The sequence below is a fragment of the Phycodurus eques genome, chromosome 5 (genome assembly GCF_024500275.1).
Source record: "Phycodurus eques isolate BA_2022a chromosome 5, UOR_Pequ_1.1, whole genome shotgun sequence".
NCBI lineage: Eukaryota > Metazoa > Chordata > Actinopteri > Syngnathiformes > Syngnathidae > Phycodurus > Phycodurus eques.
The window spans coordinates 29,692,812-29,711,058 of NC_084529.1; the positions used below are offsets into that span (position 1 = coordinate 29,692,812).

At 42.1% G+C, this 18,247-nt stretch overlaps 1 protein-coding gene across 2 annotated transcripts in view; it reads right to left on the reverse strand.

Annotated features, from left to right (window-relative positions):
- The window catches only part of tspan18b (tetraspanin 18b), a 50,660-nt gene that overhangs the window by 14,340 nt on the left and 18,073 nt on the right, over window positions 1–18,247 (reverse strand). For both annotated transcript variants that reach the window (XM_061676182.1, XM_061676183.1), the window contains one exon: window positions 9,429–9,513. In XM_061676182.1, coding sequence (XP_061532166.1) covers window positions 9,429–9,431 — 3 coding nt within the window. In that variant the 5' untranslated portion in view covers window positions 9,432–9,513. The remainder of the gene's footprint in view (window positions 1–9,428; window positions 9,514–18,247) is intronic.

Genomic DNA, 18,247 nt, shown 5'->3' on the forward strand with positions numbered 1-18,247 from the left:
GAGGATAAGCGGCTCCGAAAATGGACGGATGGATATGGAGATTTTTGTATCTCTCTCGAATGATTGGCTTGCTTTCTCTGGGAGAAACAATGGAGAAAACAAAAAGAAAACAGGTAGGTTTAAATAAAGACGAGTATTTATTTGTACCTTTGAAATAAAGTTTGATTCAACATAATTATTAAATTCAAAAGTAATAATTAAATGCGTTAAAAAAGGTAGAATTGTTCTAAACACATTTGCCCACTGAATTAAATGTGTTGAAAAAATGTAATATCATGAAATTACTGTCAGTAATTTAATTTAAATAAATAAATAAATAAAAAAACTGCCATGGTTCACCCCAAGCATTGCAGGCACTTTAGTAATATACTGGTAACAATAATCTTATAATGTACATTAGATAAAAAACTGGGTGTTGTGGAGGCAACGTTCCCATCAAAGGCAATGTGTATACTGAAAACAGCATAACTTGCTAATTTCCCAACTGATTTTCAAGAGGTTTATTTTTATTTTTTTTGTCGACGTCAAAGCCTGTCCCATTAATACAGAACATTTGAAAAAACTAGACCTCTCTGCTCCTGAGCCAGCGCTGTCAACATAACAAACAAATGTGCTCTCACAAGTGGGTCTTCTACACAGAGGCAACCAATGAGAGGAAAGGGGGCGGTCTTAGCCAAATATGGAACAAGCTGATACAAGACTTGGTCAAACAGACGTAGCTGTCCGAGGGGCGTTTTCTGGACACACAAATGACAAAACCAAGGTGTTTTTTTGTTTTTTTTTTTTTTTAAATGAAATTGACACTTTTATACTAAGTCCATGTTAGGAAGTCCCTCTGTGGCGGTCTAAATAGCCAAAATATGGTACCTTTAAAAGTAACAAGCTCAATTTTAAAATGTAAGTAGAAAGTAAAAAGTCGCCAGAAAAATACATACTCAAGTACAGATACCGAAATATCTACTTAAGTACAGTAACGAAATACTTCATTACTTGACACCTCTGAAAATCATATATTATGTCTGCCATTGACAGTATTCGATCGTCCATTATGGCGGCTTCAACTGCTGCGATTATAAGATAAGGAAGAACTAGAATCATGTTGAAAGTGAACAGCCCTGGGTTTTCCTTGAGATTGACAATCAGTATGATTAATGGAGTTAGTCCATACTCGCTCACTTGCGCCAATCTCCACCACGCAGACAAATGGATGAAAAGAACAACCCCTTCTACCGCCAAAAAACGGGCAACTTCACCTTGAGTATATTGCTGGATAACAAATCATCATTAATGCTGAGACCATGTTGAGATTGTGAATGGAAAACATTCAAAGTCATTTCTTCCAATTGAACTCTTTGGACAAATCAAATGTGTGTGTTTTTACATTGTATTGTTTGCCACTTTAAGCTCTCCAGAGTGGGCAAACACTAAGCTAATAATGTCTTCGGAAGCCAGTGCATGCCACATCACCCTTTAGCTCAATTAAAAGCCCATCTTCATAATTTATCCATCTCTTCAGGTGCAGCAAGTAAACACCCTAAAGACGGTCCCCTGAGGCGGTGAGCAAGGCTCCCCGGAGGCATACCGTGTCACTTAATGAATCAATTAGGAGAGAATGACCTTTAGGCTGTGTTGTCACGGAAGCTTTTGACGTGTACTGAAGGCTAAGCAGCAATAGTACCGTATGCATTACTTTGCTCATTACTCAAAATGGTGGCATTTTGGAGTAACGTATTATCACTGTTTATAGTGCAATAAATGACACTTGGCTGGCTCAATCACGTCACTTAAACATTTTAACCATAACGTAAGATGACCTCTTTCTCCCGCTTACCAAATGCGGTGCGCAACGAGGAAGTAGCAGAACACCGTGTGCATGTGTGCTGAAGACAGAAAGAATGTCACCACCTCCTAGTTTCCTAATTGTGTGAAAATCATCGACATGTTCAGGAGACAGCCGGCAGCACCTTGTGAAGTTAAAAGGTAAAAAAAAGTGAAGCTTGTGGCCAAAATGTACACGGGCGGTATACGTATGTACGTTTGTGCCCCCCGTTCAACCCGCCTTCTTCAAACTATTAATCTATCTTTTTAAGTTTTAATAAATGTGATAAAATACAACATACTATTGGTGCAGCATCAAACGCGCATGGACATATCCAATGGCTCAATGTGCGGCGGGGACAGGGGGGTCGCTTCGCAGATGTAGAAGACGTTTTTTCACTTGTTGTCCTGCTCTTCTTCCTGTTTTCCCATCTTGACCCTGCTTTTCGTGTCGGGTCTGCGGACCTGAGCTGTATCTCACGGGTAATCGATGTCCGTAGTGAAATTAACACATTCGCTGCCATCGACGGCTCTAGAAGTCAAATATCCATGTTCACTCGGAAGGCTGGCAGTGAATGAGTTAAGGAAGTCACTGCAGGCAGCAGGGAGAATAAACTCTGTCGGTCATGACAGGTGGTGAAGCGGCAGCAGCGGTACGACAGTCAAAGTTCTAATCAACTGGATAAAGGTTCTCACAAACCATATCTCTAGGTCACTTGCAAGTTAACTTACGCACGCGTTAAAATAAATGAGATAAGCATCAACAGAAGCAATAAAAACAGTCCAGTGAGGACGAGAGGAGTGCTGGGCTGTGACCATGTGACTACCCACACAGCCGCTGGCAGGGAACGGCTCCTCGAAAAGAGGTAGATGTTTGTTTGTTTGCTTGTTTGTTTGTTTGTTTGCTGCGTTTTTTATTCCTGTTGTCATTTACACAGCAAAAAATAAATGTGGATTCCAGGTTTAAGTAAAAGTTCAATTCCAAAGTGAGTTCATGAACAGGCACTCCCAATAAGAAGTATTTATTATATATACACAGTATAATATATAGAATTATTAAAACAATATTATTGTTATATTATAATACCTTGACAAAATTGTCATTATATATATACTGGCAAAATATACTGTCCTAAAAAATGTGTTATAGTGACAGGCCGATTCTAAAGGGAAAAGAGATACAAATTGTTTGGCTTATATGCACGCTACCTCATCTGATTTCGAACAACGGGCGTGGTATAGCCTGGACTGGTCCCCAGCCAATCAAAAGGCAGTCATAAAACATAACATATCGATAACTTTAAATTCAACTTGTATTTTGTTGAAAGTGGTAGAACGAATTTTTACCTTTTAGATCCTGTAATACCCGGACGATTCTTTCGGAGTTGAAATTATATGAAAACTGGAGGGCAGAAATCCTCAGATCGGGCAGCTGATACCTTCCTAAACAAGAGGCTCGTGTGTGGTCGTTACATTTTGTAAAGCAGAAATGTTCATTTCATTGTGTTGATACCATTTTTTTCTTGATGGAGGATGCAAACAACGTGCATGGACCTGAGTCAATAGCAAGGGGCATGCTCTATGATGCATTGATCCCCTGAGCTACAGCGCTCAGTCTGCCGCTTGTCCACCAAGTGACGGCATGTGGTCGAGGCACACAATGAACACAAGAACACTCGTGCCACGCGGCCTGGTTGTACTCTGGGCATTTCCCACGGTCTCTTGCGAGGACGCACTACTGTCAGGGCTTTCCAGATAAATTAGTTATAACTCAATTAAAAATAAATGCTGAATGATGTGATGTGTCATAAAAAAAAAAGGGAAATGTTTTTCTGTACTCTGGCTTCGGCTTTATTTTAGTTTGACTGCAAGTTCTGCATGGCCACCCGTGACTATCCTGTTATGCCATAGAGATGTACATCTCAAATAAATTAGAATAAGGTAGTTCATTTATATCACGACTCATCCATTATATAGATCCATTAAACACTTGGGAATATTGCCTTATCTGTTGTATCTTCTGTGTGGGACCACCTCGCAAAGGAGATGTTGCATCTTAAGGGGTTCATCCCACGTCAATAAAGAATGTTCAACAATTTATAAGTTGTATGTTGCATAAATCATTTTACACTTGAGACTTTGTGAGTCCCGGGATGCACATGTCATGGAAACAATGAGTAGCAACCCGGTAACAATGAGTCCCTGCAATTTATCATCACAGAATACAGATACACCAATCCTCCGCTATATCACGGTTCTTGCTTTGCCGTTTTTTGCTTTGAAGATTTTTATGACAGCTATTACTCTAGTTTTCATACTGTTTGTATAATATTTTTGTGTCATCCATTGCTACAGCTCTCTCTCAATATATTACATGTGCCTAGGGCTGTCACGATACCAATTTTTGTTAGGATGATATATTTTCCCAAAAGGTATCATGACGAACAATAGTATTGTTGATGTTTTTTTATGCCACTGATATAATGATATGAGAGCATAATAATGCATGTCCATCCTCTTCAAGAACAATTCACTTTGAATTGTAATTCTAAGAATAATGAACATTGAAGGCGGCACGGTGACCGACTGGCTAGCACATCTGCCTCACAGTTCTGAGGACCCGGGTTCCCATCCGGCCTCGCCTGCGTGGGTTTTCTCCGGGTACTCCGGTTTCCTCCCACATCCCCAAAACATGCAAGGTAGGTTAATCGAAGACTCTAAATTGCCCGTAGGTGTGAATGTGAGTGTGAATGGTTGTTTTTTTATATGTGCTTAGATTTGGCACAGAGGTATAAACGATCATTAATGCCTTAACAGGCAATATACTGCATACTTCCAATCAAGTTTGCAGTTGTTTGAAAAGTACCAAGTAGCAACAATAATAACAACACAACAAGTAGATCAAAGCAACCTGTTTTGATGCGAGATTTGTACTACTTTTTAAAAGTCTGCAACCTTTCTTTAAACGCTGCTTTGTCATCATGCTCAGCGGCTGCATCGCTTCCAATAGTAATGCTATACTGGTTATACTGTAATGTGAGCATACGTGCACCATATACACGGTCAAGTTTATATTTGCATTGTTTGGGCAAAGGGTTCCATAATTGCAAGCTGACGGGAAACGGGAAATGTCCCACCTTGTTTTTTGTTTCCAATCCCAGCGGAAGAAATTGGGTGGGTTGGTTGTGTTTAAAATGGATTTTGTCACGTTGAGGTTTTAAATGTTGTTGTCTTTGTTGCGACGTCATAGAAATTTGACATACCAGCTCGTTGGTGTTTGCGGGAAGGCCGCGTTCATCTGGCTTGAATCCAAAATGTTCCCAGATTGTCGCAGTGGCGTTAAGCTTTGGAACAAATTCCATTTATGTCACTCAACTTTCTGTAACTGTGCAACTACCGTCTCGCCGTCAGAAAACTTAGCTTTTAGTACGCGAGGGCCCGCACTTCAAAAGCACACACGCGCGCGCACACACATACGCGCACACACACGTACTCGGCCAATCAGACGTAGGGTCGCCGCTGATTGGTTTCGCGACCATGATGGGTTTCATGTGTCTGCTTTCAAGTCGTGGAAATTTATTCTTCTTCCTCCAATGACTGGGCACCTGTACGCACCCTCTGTTTTTATGTCTCACCATTCCGAAATCAGGGTGCATATATGACCAAATTAGTCGCACGCTAGTCCTCGTCAAAAAAAATAAAAAATAATAATTCATACGCCAGATTTCCAGCACCAGCCCGGAATACTAAGCCATAGCTCCATAGCTGTATGCGTCCCTGCTAATTTTTGTGCATCTCAGACACGGGACACACATCAAATGAGATCCTTGTGATGACAAAGAATACAAACATTTAGCTTCAAATACTGCCAGTACAGCGAATAAATGTTTTGATGGTAACAGTTGAAGCTGGGACACATTTTCAATTGGTTATTATGGAAAAAATAGTTTTGAAAATTAGGACCAGCTGCAAGTTGACCAACATCACACACCAGTTTGTGTCTGACTTTCGAGATGCCACTGTATATCATTCCTGACAATATCTTTTTAACTGAGCAACATTTCTGTGGCCAATGATCGACCCTGATCATTATTAATCAGTGAGAGAAGCTGTCTTTGTGTGTCCCACGGATGGTTGGTGGGCAGAGGCGGGAAAAAAAGGGACAATGGGAGTCTGGGCATTCACAGGAGTGCAAACTACACACAAACCCCAAAACACAAGCATCCGAATGTCACTTAAACCAAAATGAGGCCAAATGTGGTCAACATCATGTGATCACTGTCTTGGACTCTAATACAATTTTGTGAATTCCGTCGGGGTTATTTTTAGGACATGTGAGAAACTCTCCATTAAAGAGGTTCATCTCCAGGGTAACCCGGATATGTTGTGAGAGTGTCCTTTGTCTGCAATGCAGTGTTGGCAAGCTCCACTTAGCACTAGTTCCTGTTTGAAAACAAAGCAGAGTAGAGTCAACCACTTTACGACAGCTTGGGCAGCCAATTGTCCACCTTGATGCAAGGCCATATGGTCACATTCCCCAGTGTAGGACTAAATGCTCTTTTAAAACGTCCTACAACATCTAAAGCTTCATGCATACATCTTAAGTTCAAGAAAAGAATGGAAAATAGAGAAGAATTCGTGTTCAAAGATCAAAACAAAGCCAGAAGAGAAGATTTGAATGTGTGCCTGTCTGTGCCTCAGTTGAGAGTTTAGAAGTATATACAGTATGAGGGGCCACCCTCGGTAGGATCCTCGAGGGTGCATGGGAGTTCGCCCAACCAGTCTACATGTGTTTTGTGGACTTGGAGGTACCTTGGGAGTACGGGGTTCCGAACCCCCTGATACGGGCTGTTCGGTCCCTGTACGACCGGTGTCAGAGGTTGGTCCGCATATCCGGCAGTAAGTCAGACTCGTTTCCGGTGAGGGTTGGACTCCGCCAAGGCTGCCCTTTGTGACCGATTCTGTTCATAACTTTTATGGACAGAATTTCAAGGTGCAGCCGAGGCGTAGAGGGGGTCCGGTTTGGTGGCCTCAGTAATGCAACTCTGCTTTTTGCAGATGATGTGGTTCTGTTGGCTTATTCAAGCCGTTATCTCCAACTCTCACTGGAGCAGTTCGCAGCTGAGTGTGAAGCGGCTGGGATGAGATTCAGCACCTCCAAATCCGAAACCGTGGTCCTCAGTCGGAAAAGGGTGGCGTGCCCTCTCCAGGTCGGGGATGAGATCCTGCCCCAAGTGGAGGAGTTCAAGTATCTTGGGGTCTTGTTCACGAGTGAGGGAAGAACGGAACGGGAGATCGACAGTCGGATCGGTGCAGCGTCTGCAGTGATGCGGACTTTGTATCGATCCGTTGTGGTAAAGAAGGAGCTAAGCCGAAATGCTAAATTCTCAATTTACCGGTTGATCTACGTTCCTACCCTCACCTATGGTCACGAGCTGTGGGTCGTCACCGAAAGAACAAGATCCCGGATACAAGTGGCCGAAATGAGTTTCCGCCGCAGGGTGTCTGGGCTCTCCCTTAGAGATAGGGTGAGAAGCTCGGTCATCCGGGAGGATCTCAGAGTAGCGCTGCTGCTCCTCCACATTGAGAGGAGCCAGATGAGGTGGCTGGGGCATCTGATTCGGATGCCTCCCGGACGCCTCCCTGGTGAGGTGTTCCGGGCACGTCCCACTGGAGGAGACCCCGGGGACGACCCAGGACACGCTGGAGAGACTACGTCCTTCGGCTGGCCTGGGAACGCCTCGGGATCCCCCCGGAAGAGATGGGTGAAGTGGCTGGGGAGAGGGAAGTCTGGGCGTCCCTGCTAAAGCTACTGCCCCCGTGACCCGACCTCGGATAAGCGGTAGAAAATGGATGGATGGAGGATTTGGACATTCCTTAGTATTTGGGAGCTCTGCTGGGATAAACTCGGATCACAAATGCACAATTGGGCATATAATCAGATGTTGCCAGATTATCCTAAACTGTTTTATCAGGTAGTAATAGTCCAAGTAACATCTTTATGTAAGAGGATTGTGGGTTTATATCATGGATGTTTTTGACTGGCAATTGCCTTTTTTTATCTCCCTAAAATAGTTTGTCCCCATTTCCCCCCCAATTCTTTTACTCTTATTGTGATTAAAAAACAGAAGGAACAATAAAAGTGTGAATTAACGTGCTGTAGAGGTCAGTCTTTCGAACAACAAACAATGACTGATAATCTTGTCACTTGATCAAACGTTTATATCTGGTTGGTTACCTTCATGAGCGATCATATGCAAGAACTTAATACACCCAATGTGCCTGGGTCTACTCTGAACGATACCCTTTCACCTTCAATCTATACATGTCTGCCTATCAGACATGCTTGGAATACTAATGTTCCAAATGTCAATGCAAATCAGAAACCAACAAAGAGCAATCAATGTTGGTTTGCTTCGATGACGACAAAAAAAAAAAAAGTTTGGCGCTTCTCGCCAGCACAGCTGCCCTCGTTTAGATGCTATCAGTGGGGTTTTGCCTATGTGGTCTTTGTGCTGTTTCTCTCACTGCAACTTGTACAGAAAATGAACACAACATGATCCAATAATATTTCCTATTTTGCACCTCAGCCACAATAATAAACATTGTTAAGGTAGCACAGACAGCAGCTCCACTGGCGACCAAGCTCAAGGTATCCTAATTTTGATCAGCAGATGTCTTGCCATTTTCACAAAAGGGGGGGAAAGCCTCCATCTCTATCTGTACCATTAAGGTGATCTGCACCAAATTTCAAATCGTTTTTAAATGGCCAATGTCTCACACCTCCATAAAGTGGATTTATGTTATTTTTGCACAAAATTGCAACCACACAAACAAACAGTGACGAAAAAAAGAACCTCCCCGGAAGAGGTAATGAAGGTAGGATTGACACTACACTGCTCAAGAGACACAATTACTGTATTTTATTTATCCCACTCCCCCGTGAGATCCAGTTATTGGTCAAGGCTGCGTAAACAGTAGAAGACGCATGGATTTGGCAGTCTCAGAAACAAATCGGGTCTCGATTATATCTGGATGAGAATTATGAGGCATGAAAATACGAAATGCGCCGAAAAACACACAAAAAACAGACCCAGGTTGATGACAACTATAGTGAAGGCATAGACCATTAAATATGGTCTAAATATGGTACATTGGGCGTGCACGGAAATAATAAAGAGTGGAATCGCAAGTTGTGGATAACGAATCAGTACATCGTCGCAGTTGGAAGTTGTTACTTGTGTATCTGTACTGGAGTGTAGCCGTTTACCTGTGTTTTGGGCGGCCGCCCTTGTGTTCGGGTGTTCAGTAAACACAATTCTATTGGAAAGTGATCGCCTGAAAATGCAAACCAAAAATCGTATATGGCCCAAAGAATCCGAATTGGGCATGTGGACCTATCGCCGTAAATCAAGCCTAATACCTCTCTGAAAGTGTATGAAGTGTTTTTGATGCAGTAGGGCTAAAATAGATGTTGCGGCTAGTGAGTTAATGTTGGATTTCGACTTCTGGCAAACCCCTCAGCATGTGTTTGCGTAGAATAAGGTGTTTCAACCAAGGAATATGGGTTGTGCGACAAAAGCTCTGGAGATATACGTATAGCAGCCTACCATGACTCTCTCCTGGTGCTTGGTCTTTGTTCAGGTGACGTTGACACCTTCTCTTAGGGATCGTTGCCGCTCCTGTTTTCATGGACTGTTGGAAGCACAATGAAAGAAGCAGAGGTCAGCAACCAAGATAATGAGATGAACAAAAACAGACAAGAAGGAAGAAAAGTGGCACATTTGTAGACTGTGCAATTCATTTGAAACAGAGCAAAAATTGGAGGTTGAGAAAATAAAATCCGAGGCCACTTCAAAATGACCGAGGCTGCATTTATAATGGATGAACTCACTCCCAGCAATGAGCTAATGTGGGATGCCGTTTTATCTCTGAGAATATTTCACCCCTCAGAAGGAAGGCAAATTTAACGGCTGTAATACAAGAAAATTCCTTTTAATTGCAATAATCTAATAATCCTGTGCAGGTGGAAGTTTCATTCCGTGCCTGAAGGTCTTCTTACTTGGATAATTACAGCTATTACAGGACCCAAGACACACAGCTTCTGGTGTGACCTTGATGCACATCTGAGCTCATGCATTATTCACCACAAGGACAGTAGACTGCCATACTGTTTAACGCATGCTGCTCACTTTAACTGTCACCGTAGACCACTTCTTCGACTGAGAATATTAATGAACATAAACTCTTTCAACTTTTCGCTGTTTCCAAATTGATCAAGTGTCTCCCAGAAGAAAATAATGAACTAGTGATGATAGCCAATTTACATTCTGGTATTCCAGCCTCATCATGCAAATATAGTCAGCGCCAGACGTCGCTTTCAAAGCACGGACAATTATTCAGCAATCGCTTCCTACAGCTGTGTGACGCTGTTGTCAGATTAGATGTTGATATACAGGCCGCGTACACTCATTCTCACAGAGACTCTGAATGGAGAATATCTCAGGGGTATTCCGGCGCACGGCTTCTGCCACAGCATCCCGCCGACACAACATAATGCCAGCAGATATCAGATTCAGCAGGACGCTTAACCTAACTGATCGTGGCAGCAGAGTACTTAGATCTGATTACATCTTGGAAAAAAAGCAATCAAAGCTGGGAATGGAAATATATTGGAGAAGTGGGGAGAGACTGGAATCACACTCATGTACCACGTTCCCAAAGTGGCATGGGGGACACATAATAATTCATTCATAAAATATTCTCCATTTTAAATTGCGAATACACAACAATCGGCTGCAATAGTACGACTACTTGGACAATCGAATGAGATCAGATACAAGAGCAAAGGGAACTACAGCATGAATGAATGGTGGTACTGTACGTGACAGCAATGTATCCCACCAGGCATTCTCCAATTGTTCATGATACTGGAGACATACCATCAAAGTTGCTCATCAAAACTATCAGGTTCTAATAATTAATAGTTAGTATGCAAGAATGAGACTTTGTATTTCTCCTGACTTAGCAGCACGGTCACTGATGGCGTAGTGGTTCACTTGCCTGACTTTGGTGCAGGCAGCGTGGGTTAAATTCCCACTCAGTGACGGTGTGAATGTGTTATGATTGTGGTCGTAGTTTATGTGTGGCATTAAACTGTGCTGATGTAGCTAATGTAGCTAAAACTTAATATTAGGCCTCTCAGGTTCTTTTGGTGCCATTAACACCACTGGAAACTACAACCAGAATAATAAACATTTTTAAATTAAAACAACTTTGACAGTGTCATTGGGCATTATTATCTTTCCAAAAGCATTTATTCTTTGATACAGGTGTTGTATTGGATCTCATTAGATTGTGCATTTGATCATAATGTTGTCGCTGGTTCATTTACAGTATCGCCGACCAATATAGTACAGTAATTTCTTCACATTTTGTGCTGGATTATGAGAAAAGCAGAAAGTAAGTAAATAATGATCATGATGTGTATAAACTAGCAGCCAGCGGGAGGGCAGCCAAATGACACCGTGAAGCCTGCTGTAGCGCTTGTTGCTCCCTTGCGCCTTTTTAGAGGGCTATTATCTACTGCAGAGGAGAACAACACTGGAGAAGGTCTGCATTATTTGTTGGTTGCCATGGAAACCTTTTTCACGGGAAAGTAGAGCACCAATTGGAGAGCGGCGCCTCATTGAATCAGCTATGGGGGCGAGAAGGGAAATCCGCGCAGACGGCTAGGAAAGCACAACGATCGGACGAGCCTCTCCAGGAAGACGATATGGGCCAAAGCGAGGAGGGTCCGACAAAGCAGCACACAAAAAGGCTTCTTCTACAAATATCTCACCAAGGTGCCACCTCACATCACAAGCACTGTTGGGAATTTAATCATCGAGGCAGTCGCTAATTGATTTCACTCTTGTGTTATTTCAAGCTCTGACATTACTATTGCCTCACCGACATCTGGTTTATGTATAAAACAGCAATGCGTTATGAATCGGGATCTGTAGGGATTTGTATGGTGTCATCTCATACGGTTCATGTCCTAATAAAAATTATCTGACACGCAAAGTGCGATTTTATGATCAATGCCACATGCGCATAGCCTCTACATTCAGGGTTCATTCAAATTTTCTAAGTCCAAATTTAAGCACTTTTTTTTTTTTTTTTTAACTTTCACTGCAATGGCCAATATCATATAATGCAAATACTAAACAGCTAGCCAGGGGCGCCTACAGAATTTTATTGGTGGGGTGGCTGAAACCAATCTTCGACGGGGAGCCGGGGGGCCGAAACCATTTCCATTGAGCTGCCCAACAAATGTATAGGGGGGCCGTGCCAAGCCCCCGATGGCGCCCGAGTGTAGCTATTTGGTATTGGAAGTACCGTAATCCCCTGCATATTTGCAGTTCAATATTCTTGAATTCATCTACAAAAAAAAATAAAAATCACCTAAATACAGTTTTTGTGCTTTTTGGCCCAAGATGCCGCCAAAGTGCTGTCTTAGTAAAGTCATATTGTACAGTAATTGGTGTCAAGGAAGTATGGGGAAGTGATACATCTCGACTGAGGTACAAGCTTTATATCCAAATTCTAAATACTTTACTTGTCCCTTGGGGGCAATTAAAGGCACATAGAGCCACAGGAAAATAGTGTAAACATTGTAATAACTGTAATCACAGGACGAGAAAAACAGTCAGCACCAAATTCAATCTGTATATTGCACATAAAAATTAGGATAGTGGTAATGGAAGTTTGAAATGGCCTGGTACATTGATTTCTCAAATCTTAAAAGATTTTGGGTTTTATCTGTGACAGATCTCACACAGGCGGCACGGTGGACGACTGGTTAGAGCGTCAGCCTCACAGTTCTGAGGACGCGGGTTCAATCCCCGTCCCCAACTGTGTGGAGTTTGCATGTTCTCCCCGTGCCTGCGTGGGGTTTCTCCGGGCACTCCGGTTTCCTCCCACATCCCAAAAAACATGCATAAATTGGAGACACTAAATTACCCGTAGGTGTGACTGTGAGTGCGAATGGTTGTCTGTTTGTATGTGCCCTGCGATCGGCTGGCAACCAGTCCGGGGCGTACCCCGCCTCCTGCCCGATGACAGCTGGGATAGGCTCCGGCACGCCCGCGACCCGAGTGAGGAGAAGCGGCTCAGAAAATGGATGGATGGATGGAGATCCCACACATAAAGATAACAAAAATCAGGCACATAGCAGTTTTGGTCGTATTGTGTGTGGTGTGCTCTGACAATCTCATCACACAACACCACACACGTAAAGATTCTGATCCACCACCAATTGACAAAGAAGTCCTAAGAGGCAGAAATGTCACGTGATCATACGTGATCTAACATACCAGAAGAAGAAGAAATGTGAAGAAAAGAATGAAGAAAGGCCAATGTAACCCGTGTGTTTCCGAAGTGGGACCGTTGTTAAATGGCAATGACGTCTCAGATAGACTTATACTCCTTCCTCTTTGGGGAACCCACTTTTATAACCAAAAAAAAAAAAAAAAGACATCACCTTGCAAGATTTTTGGTCCTAAATATTGAAAATGTTTAAAAATTAAGATGCGGTTTGGACCCTATAATCAGGACAAATCCCCTTTTAACACACATCAGACGTAAGAATAATCTTTTAGAATAAGCTACAATAGTCTGCAGTTTGACGTCCTTGGTCGGGAAGGGGCAAAATTGGGACAAAAACAGCCCGACTGTCTTGATGTGTTTACTGGGCCTAAGTAGAAAAAAAAATACAAAATTCTAAAAATCGAAACACTGAAAATTCGGAGTACTGGTGACCAGCATCCATCCATCCATCCATCCATTTTCGGAGCCGCTTCTCCTCACAAGGGTCGCGGGAGTGCCGGAGCCTATCCCAGCCGTCATCGGGCAGGAGGCGGGGTACACCCTGAACTGGTTGCCAGCCAATCGCAGGGTGACCAGCATGAGAATTGCAAATCCGCATAAGGTAACGTGCCTACATGGTATGAGATCAATTTAGCCTGGGTTAGAAGTTATGGAGAGTCTTGTGCATGCATATGCACACATCCAGTGCATTTTTTAAATAAAATAATATTTGAGCAATTTAATTTGGGGGGTAATATTGTAAAATTACTTTGAAAACTGTTTTGGGATTATACTTTGTGGTACATTTACAGTTTAAACAATTAATACAGATATTTTTGGAAGGATTTTTGCCATTCGTGGGAGGGCTCCCTGCAAATAGGGAGGGTTACTGTATTTCTGGAGAAAGTATTGTGACCCCATAATGTGAACTGTGGTCTCCTATTCCAGATTTTAACATTTTAGGGACAAAAGTGGTGGTAAACCTCGCCATGACAACACCACACTCATCTAAACATGACTTTATGGACCTTGCTTTGTGCACTGGGACACAGTCATGCTAGAACAGAAAACTGTTTTTCCCAAACTGTTCCCACAAAGTTGGAAGCATACAACTGCCTGAGATGTCTTGATAAAATGAAGAATTAAGATTCTGAGCGAAATAAGTAGTCTCAGAAAACCCGTGATTGAGTAATACAATTATTAGGAGGAGCATACCAACACTTGAGTACAAAAAGTGTGTGTGATTATGTGAGTCACAGCCCGCATTGTTCACCTACATGTCACTGGCAGGAGCATCATGTTGCCATTGCTTTCGCTTTGTCTTCATAAAACACAATCTGACCTCTGACAATAATGTCAGAGGTCAGAGAACAGCAAAGAGATGGATCTGTGACTCTTCCTCTGTGCAAAGGAAGTAGGCAAAATGTAGAGGATGTGAATGTAGAGGATGTTAATTTTCCCATTAATGGCAAACACATAACCTCACCTCCGGTGTTGACAAGCCTTTTGAATAAAAGCAATAGTTACTTACAAGATAATAAACCTCTACAAAGAGTATTCAACGTGTTAAATGTAATTCTAACCAATAGTACAAAGGAGAAATGTCAGTTTTTCCCAACGATCTCCAGCAACCTCCTGATACAGTTTTATATACAATGGTGGGAAAAGTTTTTCTCCTGATTGAGCGCTTATTGTTTTGCATGGTTCCCATCATCAAACTAATTCAAATATTAGTCAAAGACAACACAAGTGAACACAAAATGCAGTTTTTAAATGGTTTGCTTTATTATTAAGGCTGAAAAAAATCCAAACCTACATGGCCCTGTGTGAAAAAGTGATTGCCCCCTCTGTTAAAAAATAACTCAATGGTGGTTTATCATACCCGGGTTCAATTTCCCCAGGCCTGATACTGCTGATCTCAAATCAAGAAATCACTTAAATAAAATTTTAAAAATAAAATAAACATTTCCTGCAAACTGTCCCAAAAAAAAAACCAACAACAATAAAGACTACATAGTACCCAATTTATTCAAAATTACTATACACGCACCCATTATATGTCACACATAACTTTTGTATCGTGGAACGTCAATGGCATTCGATCACAGGCAAAGAGAATTAAGATTATTGATTATATCATTAAATTTAAAAGAGATCTCCTAATACAAGAGACGTATCGAACTGAATCAGAAGAAAAAAAATACCTCGGATTTAAATTTTACTCAGGAGTCTCAATACTAATACATATAAGACCACTTTTGACAATAAATAGTACAGTAGCTGACCCAGAAGGCCGATACATAGTTCTACAGGCAACAATATTCAACAAAATATACACAATTGTCAATGTATACGCTCCTAATAGAGATGACCCAGCCTTTATCCACATGCTATTTTCACACTTGATTAACTAATTCCACAATTATCATGGGAGGCGACTTTAACCTTACTATTAATCCCTTCATAGATCACTCAAATCCCCAAAATAGCAACCAGCCGTAATTCGCCAACATATTAGAGCCGTATATGGATGACTTGGAACTTGTGAACGTGTGGACACTAAAGAATCGTACAAAAAGAGAATACAGATTAAAAGAACGCTCTTTCTCAAGAATTGCTTTTTTTTCCTCTCAAACGATTCGGCGGCTCATAACATTTCCTCCAAAATCCATCCAATCATCATCAGTGACGACGCATCACTTTCTCTCTACCTAAAGATTCTGGCAAATCTGGTACCTCCACTACGAGTCCAGCACTACGAGTCAGCACTAGGGTCGCACGTCCGCGACCCTAGTGAGGAGAAGTGGTACGGAATGAATGAATGACTTTACAACTGTAATCGTGTAGGTTGGTGACAGTAAAGCACGTACAAATTTGGTTTGCGTCACAGCCATAGAAACAGAACTCCGTTGTAGACCGAGGACCCCCTGTACAACTTAACTAACCACCTTCAACTTTCACCGAACTCCAGGAGCCCCAAAGGTTAGCCTCTTGTCTCAGCGGAGCCAGGAGCCTGAGGAGGGGATGCAAACTATACATTGAAGCTGAGTAATGAAAGAGAAAAGACCTGTCGGATTGGTCACGAGGAAGATGGGGTTAAGATCTGAAGGAGGGGGTAGGATCAGCAAGAGGGATAGGAAAGGTCGGGAATACTGCAAGCCGTGGGCCCGTGGGACACAATTAAGAGCAAAGCTTTGCAGTGAAGGTTACAATAACACTGCGAGGATACCGGCAGTGCAGCCTTGCAACCCGAGGTAGAAGATAATTCTTGCATACCCAGGAGGGAGGGGAGAACTCCCAAAGAGTTTGTTCACTAACTCCCCCGCTCGTAACATGCAGCCACACAACAGCTACGTTATTTCCATCAGCATTACATCCTAAAGCCCTGGAAAGCTCAAAGCTCAGGCAACGCGCATCCAGGTTCACTGCATAATGACGTTAGCAGACGATTTTCCCTCAGGATGTTTTCCACTGCCAGTCTAGAGAAAATAACACAGCAGTTGTGTAGAACTTTTAAATGAGGAGGCTCAAAGTACAGTCATTATTTCTTCTGAATATCGGCTCTTATCGTGTAGTTTAAAGGAGGAAATCAAAACTCAGCAAGATATACAGTTGTGACGCCAAACACAATTATATATAAAACAGAGTGACGAGAGCTGTAGTAAAAATACAGCTCTTGTAATGGCTCTCGCGAGTGGTCATATTGTCTTGTACATATTGTACATGCTGCTCTTATATGACCGTTCAACTTCACATTTAATATTGAAAGAGTCAGCCACTGATGTCATTAAGTAAAACTAAGAGAAAACATCTTGTAACCGTTTGTATGCATTATTTACAATTTCCCAGTGGCTTGTGTGTACTTGTTGAAATCAGATTATTTTTAATCAGGCAGATGTGCTAACCAGTGGTCCATATATATATATATATATATATATATATATATATATATATTTCCAGCACACCCGCGACCCTAGTGAATATAAGCAGTACAGAAACAAATTTGATAAACAAGTGCAAGTGATAAACAAGTGCCTTTATAAAAAAAACTAGAGAACTGATCAAGGTTTTTGCACCTTCAAAGTCAATCGTCAAGGGGGGTGGGGGGCTTAGTTTATTGCCCCTTCAAAACCGATTCATAGTAGGTTTTCAGTTATTCAATGAAAATGCTATGCTATGCCTTACTTTTTCTCACTTTATTTCTGAAGTGACATTAAACAGACCTGTCATAAATAAGAATTTGAATGTGAGTGTGACTGGTTGTTTGTTTATATGTGCCCTGCGATTGGCTGGCAACCGATTGGCTGGCAACCGGTTCAAGGTGTACCCCGCCTCCTGCCCGATGATAGCTGGGATAAGCGGCTCAGATAATGGATGCGTGGATGGATGGATACTTCTCTGTCTCTCTCACTTCTGTATAACGGAGGTGCTTGTTTTGCTTAGACTTCAGTAAGGGATGACAACTTTTAAGATTTGTACCTTTTCTTCTCTTTGCAAAGACGTTTCTTTTTTGTAATAAAACCCCACAAAGACAAGATTGCTTCCTTACTTATTCTGTCCGAAAAAGATTTGCCAAAACATTATGTTGGAATAATCAAGTCCAAGGATAAAATGTACTTTTGCTTGGTTGAAGAGCAATTATGAATACACAAGAGAAAATTCAACATTTCACTTAATAATGAACGACCAATTGGTTCCCTCTTTTAGATAATCAACAGTATTTTCTTAAATTCACATGCATATAGCAGGAAACTGCATTTTCCTCCATTTCCATCCACTTTCCATTCCGTTTATCCTCACTAGAGTCGCGGGTGTGCTGGAGGCGGGGTACACGCTTGACTGGTCGCCAGCCAATCGCAGGGCACATATAAAAAAACACCCATTCACACTCACATTCACACCCATGGGCAATTTAGAGTCTTCAATCAACCTACCACGCATTTTCTCTGCGATGTGGGAGGAAACCGGAGTGCCCGGAGAAAACCCACAGGGAGAACATGCAAACGCCACACAGGCGGGGCCGAGATTTGAACCCCGGTCCCCAGAACTGTAAGGCCTCATCAAATTCATGACTTGAGTT